The 12529-nt window shown below is 46.7% G+C and overlaps 1 protein-coding gene and 1 long non-coding RNA gene across 7 annotated transcripts in view; both read right to left on the bottom strand.

Annotated features, from left to right (window-relative positions):
* The window catches only part of DCP2 (decapping mRNA 2), a 65161-nt gene extending 63621 nt beyond the window's left edge, over positions 1-1540 (bottom strand). For 2 of the 6 annotated variants that reach the window (XR_856207.3, XM_011224901.3), the window contains exon 1: positions 1212-1454. Coding sequence is in view for 4 of the 6 variants with exons in the window: in XM_011224901.3 (XP_011223203.1) it covers positions 1212-1264 (53 nt within the window). In the remaining 2 variants the exon portion in view is untranslated. Of the gene's footprint in view, positions 1-1211 lie in introns of all 6 variants that reach the window. The other 4 variants (XM_034656619.1, XM_034656618.1, XM_034656621.1 and 1 more) reach the window with 3 other exon arrangements.
* A 3481-nt stretch (positions 1541-5021) lies between these two features.
* The window catches only part of LOC117801547, a 30601-nt gene continuing 23093 nt past the window's right edge, over positions 5022-12529 (bottom strand). The window contains exons 4-5 of the long non-coding RNA XR_004624183.1: positions 7146-7253; positions 5022-6402 (exon numbers count right to left, since the gene is read on the bottom strand). This is a non-coding gene — a long non-coding RNA (uncharacterized LOC117801547). The remainder of the gene's footprint in view (positions 6403-7145; positions 7254-12529) is intronic.

Raw genomic sequence — 12529 nt, 5'->3', positions numbered from 1 at the left:
GACTGGACTTTCTGTAACGTCTACCTGGCCTAGGAAAAAAAGCACAGGCACTGTTGAGAAAAAGGCCTACGCTTCGAATCTTGACTTTCTGAATTACCAGAAATGTGACCTCTTGTAAATTACAAACCAACTTTGTCAGATGAAAACAAAAATAACTACACCTACCAAATAGGAGTTGTTTCGAGGATTAAACAAAATGATAGATGTGAAGGGCACCCAATGCCTGGCACACAACAGTACCTGCACAAGTATTAGTTCTTTCCTTCCCATTTAAAAAAAAAAAAAAAGGCGTGAATGCGACCCAACTATTAAAAGTCAGATTTCTATACATAAATACAGTAAATGTACTTGAAAAGGTGTTATTTCATCAAAGCCTTTTACTCGTAATTTATTTCAGAATCCACGTAGCCGGCGACAACACAGGGAATTTCTGAACCAAAAATTTTACTTCGGGAAAAGAAAATATTTTAAGTCCATTTTCCCTAAGTTTGGCTATCTGAAATCATCGCTAACAAGAGGGAAGAAAGCAAAAAATTTTCTCTTGTAAAAGTATACCATGAATTAAAACCCTGCGGTTGAGAATTTCCTTCAAGGAAAATTAAAGAATGAAAAAAAGCAACTCTCTATCCCCCTCCCCCCATGATAAGTTTGGGGATGAACAAGACAGTAATTCTTTACAGCAATTTAGAAAATGCCACGGACGTGTGAGAACACACGGGCGAAAGGTTGTTTGAAACCGCTTCCGTGCGCAGATCCGGGGGCGCAGGGCTACGAAGACTCAAAGCTCGCAGTCTTCGGGGCGAACCGAGGCGTGGGACGGCGGAGGAGAGGGGAACGCTCTAAGTCAGAGGCAGGAAAGCACAATGGGAGGGGGAGGGGGTGGCCGAAAAACGCTCCCGACCAGGCTCCGGCGCAGCGGCTTCACCGGCAGGACGGCAAGAGTTGGGGAACTGAGAAAATGAGGGCATTCCGGTGCCCCGCGAGGAAGGACGGAGGAGAGGCCGTGCGAAGCAGGGAGGCTGCGGCGGAAAGACAGGGGTGATGCCGTCCGAGGGAGGGTCGAGCAGGAAAAGCCAGGCGCGGCGGGACCGGAAAGCGAGGACAAGGGTGTGGGCGGGGGGAGGAGACGCGGAGGCCCCCGGGGTCGGCCAACGTGAGAGAACGCGAGGAGGGGACGAAGAGGGCCCGGACAGCGCGCGGCTACGCGGTACCTGCAGAGATCGTCCAGGACGCTGCCGGGAATCTCCACCCGTTTGGTCTCCATGATGAGGACCCACAGCGGGAGCAGTGCATCCCGGCTCCGCGCGGCCGGGGACCAAGGGTACGGCACGGAGACTCCGGGTCGCCGGAGAGGGGGAAGCGGCGGCAGCGGCGGCGGCTCCAGCGAAGACGAGAGGGGGAAGGGGCGGGACCCGCTCACTTCCGTCCCGCTCCCTCGGCCCGGACCCGAGGCTGGGCCAGAGCGCGGGGAGGAGCCCCGGGAGTCACGCCCCTGCTCTGCTTGAAAGGTCCAATAGGAAGCTGGGGAATCGGGAGGCTGAGCACGCTAAGCCAATGAAATGTTTGTTTATTGGTCTGTCATCTCCAATCCGTCTCCAAGCAGCTCAGTTGCTATTCAGAAAACCAACTTCCCGCCGTCTTTGATTGAACCCTGGGGTGGTCGTGCGCATGCGCACCATCCCTCCTTTGCACTACTAGGAAGTTCAGAGGATTCAGGTCTTCCGGGTAAGACTCCGAGACGCACGTCCCAGGGTTCGGCGTGGTCTGAGCGTCCTCTCGGTGACCAAGCAGGCGCTTGTACTTCTGCAGGGCAGACGTCCCAAGGGCGGCCCTGCGCAAGCGTGCACTTACAGGTCCTGTCACCAGTATCCTGCACAAACATTCATTGTCGCCCCCGTCGCCTCCAGCCCAGGGCTGTACCTCCCCTAACTCGTATTTAAACACCTGAAGGGGGTTTTCTTTCCTCTGGCGACCCAGACAAAACTTTATCCCAGTATCTGACACCTAGTGAGAAAATAAATACTGATTTGAACCTGAACTCAGGAATCTGCATTCTACCTCCTACACACCCCCCTCCAACCTACTGGTCCTCGCTGATTCCTCCTCTTGCTTAATGGAGCCCAGTCCATTTAGGATCTTGCAGAAAAATCTAGATACATCCGTTCTTTAACCTACTTTTACATCAGATCCACAGCCCCCCCAACATACACCCACCTGATCAGTCACAACTTTATTCTACCACTTAATCTCTCATCTTTTTCTTCATTTCTGTCCCCACGTCCTCTAAGGTGCTCATTATTCTCCTCATTAGTGTGAGAACTGCCTAAGCAGGACCTCTGCCTCTATTCTTGGCCTGTACAACAGCCCAAGTTTTATTTTCCTTTGTTCAGATATGAACAGGTTCCTGTCTTTTACCTTCCAATAACTCCCCTCCATCAGCTTCTGGTGTATGCTCAAGCCCAAACTTGATGAAAGAGCCCTGTTACCCTCTATTTTACTCTCCTGCTTTCCATCTTTGCTTTTTTGCTCTTTATTGGAGAACTCAAATTTATCTTCCAGCCATCCATACTGCTTTTACTTTTCTGGAATTTTCGTTTTTCAAATGTCTCTTCGTTATAGTGTCATAGCCTTGCTTCATAGATTTCTTATTCCTCTGAGACTATTAACAATACATTTTTAGGGGCACCTGAGTGACTCGGTTATGTGATTGACTCTTGATTTTGGCTCAGGTCATGATCTTGGGGTTGTGAAGTCAAGCCCTGCGTTGGGCTCTGCACTGGGTATGGAGCCTGCTTAAGATTTTCTCTCTGCCCCCTCTCTCTCTAAAAACAAACAAACAAACAAAAAACAAACAAAACAAAACCACACCCACAATACATTTTTAAAGTTTTCTTCCTCCTGAATAGCCTCTTCTTCCTTTCAGCTGCTTTTTGCTATTAATTTGGTCTCCATCTATCATATTGGAAGTTTTCTGGTAGTTTTCAACTGTTCACTTCTACTTTAGAGTACATGACGAGGGGCACCTGAGTGGCTCATTCGGTGAAGAGTGTGCCTTCTGCTCAGGATCCGGGGATCAAGCCCCGCCTCGGCCTCCCTGCTCAGTGGGGAGTCCGCTTCTCCCTCTCCTTCTGCCCCTCCCTCCACTCTCTCTATCTCTCAAATAAATAATAAAATCTTTTTTAAAAGTGCGTAACTAAAAAAAAAGGAGTTAAGTGTTATAAAAGCTGATTTATAACGTGATAAAAGCTTCCAGCATAAAGGTTGAACTTGTTCCCTGAGGGCTTCTCTGTAGGGTGATCTGGCTGGGCTGTTAGTTGGGAACACATGGGTCACTCTTTCCAGCTGGTCAAATTCTCTAAAGAGAAAACCCTTCCAGACCAAACTGGAAGTGTTCTGAGAGTCAAGGAGCACAGGCAGGAGTATTCTGTCTGCTTTATTCAATCCCCCTGGCACACTACAAGTCTTAGTTTGGGTTTCCTAAGAAGCAGGCCCTGAGACAAGGATTTGAGTGAAAGCAGTTTACGTGGGAGGTGATCCAGGAAAGAATGGTAGCAGAGCAGGGAAGTGAGTCAGAAAGGAACGAAAGCCACAAAATAGATTATTATCAAGGAGGTTAGTACTGTGGGTAACTGGAGCTGATCCCACTGGAGAATTCTGGAGATCAGGGTAAAATACACACTACAGAGTTATCCTACTGAAGGGGTGAGGAGATGGGGTATTTATGTACCAACTTCCATCAGTCCTTGGTTACAGCCTGTTCCTGGAGCCTACATCCCAGCCTGCCCCATGAACGGGAAGGCAGGCTCTGGTGGCCAGAAAAAGCCCTCAGGCAAAGAAATGCAGCGCTAGCAGTTAGAAGTCCCGGCAGCTCGGCATAATGGATCCGTAAGGGTGACAGTGAGCCCCTTTAATGGTTCTACTTTGCTGGATATGCATTCTATCTGTCCTAACTGAACTTATTTTCTCTGACTGGGATATCTTAGCAGCTGTTTTTCTTAGTGGTCCACATGAAGCTCAAGCCTTGTTTTTAGAGTACTCTAAATGATGGCGGTGAAACAATAGTGGAAGGCCCCGTGGTGCTTATCCCCCAGGGGCCAATGGTATCTGTGGAAAGAAGCCGCTACTCCAAAGGACCTGGAGGAAGTCTTCCTGCTCCCTTATCTCTCTGAAGTTTCAGCTCAGCGATAAGCTCTATGACCCCTTTTTAGCTCTAAGCCACCAGGAAATCTCCAGCTTTCCACACAATGCTAAACGAATCCCTCCACTGAGAATTCCATGCACACCTGGAGGCAAGCATCTTCCAAGCTACTTTCCTGCGCATTCACCATCCCACCCCTGCCTCCCCTTTCTCTCTCTCTCTCTCTCTCTCTCTCTCTCATGCACACACGTCTAGGAGCCGGACAGGTGCACAGTAGAGCAGCCCTTATGGCAGTCCCCTGCGCTGTGACTTCCCAAGAATTCAGGGCCTCATTCAATCCCAACGGCCCACAGGCCCCAGCAGCGGGTGGCTTGAGAAAGGCAGATAAATTAGAGTTTGAAATTAAGGGAAAGGGAGATGTTGGGGGGCACCTGGGTGGCTCAGATGTTAAGTGTCTGCCTTTGGCTCAGGGCATGATCCCGGAGTCCTGGGATCGAGCCCCACATCAGGCTTCTCCGCTGGGAGCCTGCTTCTTCCTCTCCCACTCCCCCTGCTTGTGTTTCCTCTCTCACTGGCTGTCTCTATCTCTGTCAAATAAATAAATAAAAATCTTTAAAAAAAATAATTGGGTTGATCAAAACCTTTACCGTTTTATTTTTTATTTTTTTTAAGACTTTATTTATTTATTGGACAGAGAGAGACACAGTGAGAGAAGGAACACCAGCAGGGGGAGTGGGAGAGGGAGAAGCAGGCTTCCCTCCGAGCAGGGAGCCTGATGGGGGGGCTCAATCTCAGGACCCTGGAATCAGGACCTGAGCCAAAGGCAGACGCTTAATGACTGAGCCACCCGGGCGCCCCAAAACCTTTACCATTTTAAAATATGCTATCTCATTTAGTCTTTTTAACTACATGGGATAGGCAGATAGAGATTAATGAGATTTATGGAGATTAAATGATTAAATGACAGTAGGAAATGGAGCCAGGATTAGAATTCAGTTCTGAGCTCACAGCAGGAATTCTGCTTTAGGGAGAATGACACAATAACAATTATTATTAATGGCTGTACAGCATGGTATAGTATAATATTCTTTCAAATACAATAATCCTTACAACAAAACAAGTTGTCATCACATTCTTAAAACAATACTTAATATGCTTATTGGCCTTCTTTTAAACTGAGATTAAATTAAGTCTGTTGAAGCCTTTTCACATACCTTTAAAGTTCTTTTTAATTTATTTCCCAGCTTTATTGAGGTGTGATTGACAAATAAAAATTGTTCATATTTAAGGTGTTATCCTAGTCCATTCAGTTTCCTATGATTACAAATGCCATCAATTGGGTGGCTTATAAACAACAAACATTTATTTCTCACAATTCTGGAGGCTGGGAAGTTCAAGATCATGGCACTAGCAGATTTAGTGTCTGGTGAGAGCCCATCTCCTAGTTTCGTAGACTGTGCCTTCTAGGTGTTAGCTTATGCAGAAGAGGCAAGCTCTCTTTTACAGGGCACTAATCCGATTCATAAGGGCTCTACCTTCATGACGTAAGAGCCTCAGAAAGCCCCCACCTCCTAATACTATCACATTGGGCACTCAGATTCGAGCACATGAATTTGGGGGAAACACAAACATTCAGACCACAGCAGATGCACACCATGCTGTTTTGATATATGTTGCAACGTTTACCACGATCAAGCTAATTAACACATCCATTACCTCACAGAGTTACTGTGTGTGTGTGTATGTGTGTGCGTGTTAAGAACACAAGATCTATTCTGAGCAAATTTCAAGGCGGGGTCACTGACACAAAGGGCAAATATGTGTTGCTGTGTAAATGTTGACTTGAATCATAAGATCTTTGTTGGGAAGGGTACACACTTTGTTATGAGATGAATACATTCTGGAGCCTTACTGTACAGCATGGTGACTGTAGCGAATAACATTGTATTGTACATTTGGGGGAGGGGCAGCTAAGTTCAAACTGGTCTGAGTGGTCTGGACCAATGGAGTTCTGCTTCCAGGCAGTCATTGTTGCTTGAGGGGTAGCTTCGGTTTCCTTCAGGGATGCTATGCCCTCAGGTCTCTTGCCTGAGTTAAGAGGGAAGCTGGAAAGAAGGAAAAACTTGGAACAAAGGTGGCTGGGTACAAGCAGGTGAGCCGTAAAGGTCAGGTCTTGGGTCTAGCTGGTGACGGTACTACGAGGGCCATCTCACCATCATCCTGAGGATAAAGTTAACACATGGAGGAGGGCAACGCAGAAAGACCTGTGGAGAAAAGGAGGCAGAACTGTCAGGAGCTCAGGGGAGCTGGGATGTGGGTGGGGCTGAGGGTTGGGGAGGAATGAGAGAGAGAGAGAGGGAGAGAGTGCACAGTCCGGAGCACCTGGCCCCAGGTGGGAGCCAGAGTTGTCAGGTGTCAGAGTCGCCAATTAAAGCAAGAAGCCAAAAATGAGAGTTAAGCCTTTAATCAACTTACCATGATGGCTAAAACCAGAGAAAGCAGTGACTCTTTCTGCTTGACTTTCCCATGGAACAGGGTACCGGTCAAGGGTCAGGTGGAGGTCAAAGGTCAGGTGGATCTCACTGAACAAAAGGCTCATGCGGTTTTATGGACCCAGGGGAATAGGAATGAGGGGAAGGCCTAGGTGTGGAAAAGTACTCCTCCTTCCCCCAGGAGGTGGCTTCAGCGACGAGACTAAAGAAGACCGACCTCCACCAAGGCCTCAGATAAGGAGATAGGAATGGAGGCCCTGGGGCTGGGAATGCAAACTGGAGAAACAAGGGAGTCACAGGGGCCCAAGTCCCTGACTGCAGCGCCCCCAGAGACTGCAGTGTCCTGGCTGTGTGGGGAGGGCAGTCACTTCCCAGGAGACCTGTCAGGTAAAGCTTCTGTGACTGGACTGCCTAAGGTTAGGCCTGGAAAATCACACGTAGATCTCTAACCACAAGCCAGACTCCCCAAGAACGGCTGAAGTGAACTCTGAAGCCGGTCCAACCTCTGAACTTACATGAACCCACACATGTCTTTTGGTTTCAGCCAAAGCCTTCTTTTACTTTGGCCCAAATCATTTCAGTCAACATGTTCCATTGGGAATCCAGAGGCTCAAGCCAGAAGCCTAAGAGTGAAAAGAAAAGGTTCTGTTGAAACAGCAAACAGACCTAAAGAGGTACTTCTCCAACCACACATTATGAAAATAATCGGCTCAGTTTGGCCCCGTAAGTATTCTACAGTCTGCATGGGGCTCAGAGTTCCATTCGTCCGGACAGAGGTCCACCTGTGACAGGCCTGGGGAAGCCTTCCAGAATATACAAGGAAACCAGAATCCAAAACAGGAAGTCTGTTTTCTATCTACCAGCAGGGGGTGTCCATTCCTTTTTTTTCCATTTTCAAATTATATAGCACACTGCTGACTCATGTTCCTAGCACAAGAGCAGGACTTGACAACTGAGGCTTCTGCCATCCGTAGGACTCTATTTCCAAGAAGCTGGTGTGATTACCTTATTTTCTGGCAAAATGACTCAGATCTGTGAAGAAACCCTTTCCCACCTGTCCCCTTCAAGCTGCCAAATGCTGACTGCCTCCCACTCTGTACGTTAGTTTTACGTTGCAGCGCTGACAAACGACCACAGCTGCGGAAGCTTTTAAACAATACAGATTTCTTATTTTAGAGTTCCCTAGGTGAAGAGCTCAGCACAGATCTCACTGGACTGAAACAGAGATGTCAGCAGGGCTGTGTTCTCTAGCGGGATCCCTTGCCTTTCCCAGCTCCTAGAGGCCATCTGCATTCTTTGGCTCCTGCCCCCCTTCCTCCAATCTCCCAAGCCAGCGATGGCAGATCGATTCCCCTTACACCACATCACTCTGGCCCTCACAGTCCCATTGCTCCGTGACTCATCTCTGCTTCCTCTTCCATTTTCAAGGAACCTTGTGATTACGTGAGGTCCACCCAGATAACCCAGGACAGTCTCCCTATTTAAGCCAGCCAATTAGCAACCTTACTTCCACCTGCAACTCTTTTTCTCCTTTCCTTCAAGGTAACATATTCACAGATTCCAGGGATTAGGATGGACATTTGGGGGGGCATTATTTTGCTTGCCACATTCTGTATCCCTTCTCTGTAGCTTTCTCTGTGTCTATCCACCCTCTCACTTCCGTTTCCAGGAATTGGTAACTATACATTTTTTCAGCGTGTGGAAGTTTTATTTGAAATTATGGAGTTTTATCTCCCTTGTTCGTTGTGCTTGGGATCACGGAATTTAAAAATAGCCTTTATTTAAGGGTAAAATAATACAATGTCTGGGATTTGCTTTAAAATAACCCACCAGGGGGAAAAGTTGCAAGGCAAATAGATAAGACTAGCAAAAGGGTGGTAATTATTGAATTGGCTCATGAGTACGTGGAGTTTAATTATATTCTTTTTTTTTTTAAAGATTTTATTTATTTATTTGACAGAGATAGAGACAGCCAGCGAGAGAGGGAACACAAGCAGGGGGAGTGGGAGAGAAGAAGCAGGCTCATAGCGGAGGAGCCTGATGTGGGGCTCGATCCCAGAACGCCAGGATCACGCCCTGAGCCGAAGGCAGACGCTTAACGACTGAGCCACCCAGGCGCCCCTAATTATATTATTTTCTATATATTTTCAAATGTTCAGAATAAAACGTTTTCAAAAATTGAGACCTTCTTACTGAGAATTCAACTGAATTTCCCCCGTTAATGTTTCTTTAATATTTGAAAGGGAAAAAATGGGTAAGACTAATCAAAACTGCATAGTAAATATGTGATTTTTAAATGTACCAGTTTGAAATACAATTGACTTAAAAAATTATTGAGATATAATTTACCATGAAATGCTGTTGACTTTTGCAAAATTAAACTTTTTATTTTGAAGAAACCGTAGAGTCCTATCTAGCTCTAAGACAGGAGATGTGGTTGCCTCTTTCCCTAGTCTCCCCCCACAGTAACACCGTACAAAACTACAGCATGTCGTCACAACCAGGATACTGAGGTGACACAGTCAAGGCACACCACATTTTCATCACCACAAAGATCCTTCATATTGCCCTTTATGTCGTCTGGACGTCAAATATTTATTTGACATCTTCCAAATGAAAACCTTTTCATGACTTCTATGTGCCTCCCTCTCAGCTTTGCTTAAGAGCAATATTGTAAAATGGCCCAAACCTATTTTTCAGAGCCGTCAAACATGACAGAATCCTACAATTGCACTGACTAAATTTTAGGTACCATAGATGAACTAGCAGAATATGACCTCAAAGAAGGGGTTGAGAGCAAGGCACAGGATAGCAAAGAGGCCTCTCGGAAGTCCAGAGTCCAAGCAGCACGGCAAGGAGGCAGGGCCATCAGTGTCGGCCTCTTTGGTGGCCGGAATTCACCAACCGTGTGACAATTACTACTAGTGACACCTGCCTCCTCCACCATCCATTCTCCTCCTTCCTCTCTTAAAGGGCTCATTGAAAACCGTATATTTTCTGGCCCTCTCACAGCTACCTGTGACGAGATGTGGCAACTATCTTTGGGCAAGGAGATGTAAGCACAGGATAGCCGAGGACTTCTGGGAAGTTCTCAAAAAAAAAAAAAAGTGGCAGGCTTTTCTTCACTCCTTTCTGTTTGTTCCTTCCTGCGGCCAGCAAGTGATCACCTGGGCAGAGAAGCAAAACAGTAGATGCCACGGTCTCTGAAGACCTTGGAGCCGCCAGGCCAGCCCTGGAGGGCCTATCTCTAGACTTCTTTCACTGAAAGAGCGATCAACTTCTATCTTGTTGATGCCACTCCATTGGGCTTTTTTCTATTTTATGCAGACAATAGTCCAAACTGCCGCAGGCCATCTTCTTATCTAGAGGCAGAGGCAGTTCTCATTTGAGGCTTGAAGCTGCTCTTTTGATTTGGGGGAAAAAATTTCAATAGGCCTTTTGATCAAACAAAATCAAAGGCTCCGAAGGACTCCAGACAGAGGAGTTTGAGACCACTGGCAGAATGATGCAGAGTTGTACCTTCCTTTGCACAGAGTTGAGGCTCTGCAGAAAGAGGGCTAGATGGTAGAGAAAGGAAAAAGGAGCAGGCAGGAGGGTTCCCCTCATTTTAGAAGGAAAAAAAAGGGATAATGGAGGGCCTGCACCCTGGGTGGACTTTAGGGTCAGGAATTCCCACATGTATCATCTATTTTCTCAAAGATGTTCCTGCCACCAGGGGCCTAAGGAGAGGGACAGCCAGGGTAGCAGCCCTCTGCAGGAACAGATCTAGAAGCCAGGGCATCAGTATGCATTAATTTTAAAGTGGATTTTTGGGGGGCACCTGGGTGGCCCAGTTGGTTAAGCATCTGCCTTCGTCTTGGGTCAGGACGTCAAGCCCCCCCCTTTGGGTTCCTTGCTCAGCGGGGAGCCTGCTTCTCCCTCTCCCTCTGCCTGCCGCTCCCCCTGCGTGTACGCACTCTCTCTGTCAAATAAATACATAAAATCTTAAAAAAAATAGAAAAAGTGAGTTTTTATTCTTTTCTGCTCAGGAATTTTCTTGGCTAATGTCCAAGCACAGTGAACATCTGTTTTGTTTCGTTTGATTTCTCAGCATCAGTTTTCCCTCTGGTAGCATGAAGGTTTGTTCCTTCAGGGGCTATTCCTCCCCCACTCTCATCTCTGTGTTTGGGTGGGTTTGACTCCCCACCCCGAACCCCTTCATTCTGGCTCTTGGTTTCCAAGAGCATTTGTCACAGTGATTATTTAAGGGATATGCTAGGAACCCAAGCCAAGTCCAAAGAGCCAATGCTGGGATGTTTGCTGAGCTTAATGCGAAAGAAATGCCTTCTTTCTGCTCAACTTGCTAAAGTGCTGGAATGTAAGCCCAGAGATTCTATGTCATATGCAATGCATGGAGAGAAAAGCAACATGAAAAAAAAGTTATAAGAGATGAAGAGATGATTGCCAGGAATTGAGCAATAGTCCAAAGCAGGAGGGCAACCTTGGGGGTGGAAATGGGAGCTAAGGCTCTGCTATCTTGGCACTGAACAAATGATCTCTGAAACCTGAAGAACTCGAGAATGTTCCAGTTACAGTAATAAAATCAATATGTCATGAATGAAATATGATATCTTCAGAAAACTGCTCACAGGTCCAAGTGGGAAGAGCTGAATCAGACAGTTGGCTAACATTATTCCCATCTTTAAAGAAAACAATGAGTCAACAAGGCATAGAGGGGAAAGCCTGAGAGAGATCGGAGATACCGAATCTAACACCACCTCTCCAGATCCCAGAGACTGGAGACAGACTGAGGAGCCCACTTGACTATCTGCTTGTTAGTACTTCCATATAACGGCACTGAATGGACCCTTAACCTTTAAATGTCACTCATCTTAGGCTCTGTGTCAATTCAACACTCTTCAAGCAACACTAAGACGATAATTTCACGGGGTGCTGGGGTGCCTGGGTGCTAAACCTCAGTCAGTTAAGCAACCAACTCTTGGTTTCAGCTCAGGTCATGATCTCAGGGTCATGAGATCAAGCCCCACGTTGGGCTCTGGCTCAACACAGTCTGCTTGAGATTCTCTCTCCCTCTGCCTTTGCCCCTCTCCCAACTTAATACACATATGCTCTCTCTCTCAAATAAATAACTAAATAAAATCTTTAAAAAACGACAATTATTATCTTTAATAATGACAGTTTCACATCTGATGCAGCTTTCCATTAGCACTATTAAGGCTGATGCAGGGCCCTGCAAAGGAGAGGAGGGGAGTCCAGAGCAAAACCATTTGAGAGAGGAGGAAGTCAAACTACAGCTGGGAGTTCAAGTCCAAGTATCAGGTCTGGACGGTCCTAAACAGAATCAGAATTTGGGAAAAGGGTGTAGAATTGGAATGGGGGTTTTTGGTGAGGGGGCTACACTTTAAGATCAATTTTGGGGGCTCCTGGAGGGCACAGCTGGTTAGGCGTCTGACTCTTGGTTTTGGCTCTGATCATGATCTCAGGGTCGTGAACTTGAGCCCCATATCTGGCTCCATGCTCAGTGTGGAGTCTGCTTAGACTCTCCCTCTCCCTCTGTCCCTCCCTCCCAATAAATAAATAAATCTTAAGAAAAAAGATCAAGCAGGAAATGAACAAAGAGATTTTGGTAATTGTTCTAATCAGCCTGGAAGGGTCTGCACCTAGCCTTTGTTAGCTAGGACTGAAGAGTGGAGCCGGTCTAAGGGCAGGGAGCCAGGTGGATAGGAACAGGGCCCTATTCTTGGTTCCAGTCCTTTGCATGATAAAAGTTCCTTGCCCACTAGGGGCCAAACCTCTATTTCATTAATGTAGAAATACTGTTTTAAAATTCCTTTGTCCTAAAGCTTTTTGCCCTCTAAAAATGGATATGTCCATGAAGAGAGTTAATACATTAAACATT

The sequence above is a fragment of the Ailuropoda melanoleuca genome, chromosome 3, assembly GCF_002007445.2.
Source record: "Ailuropoda melanoleuca isolate Jingjing chromosome 3, ASM200744v2, whole genome shotgun sequence".
Lineage (NCBI taxonomy): Eukaryota > Metazoa > Chordata > Mammalia > Carnivora > Ursidae > Ailuropoda > Ailuropoda melanoleuca.
This window is presented reverse-complemented; position numbering and strand designations above follow the sequence as displayed.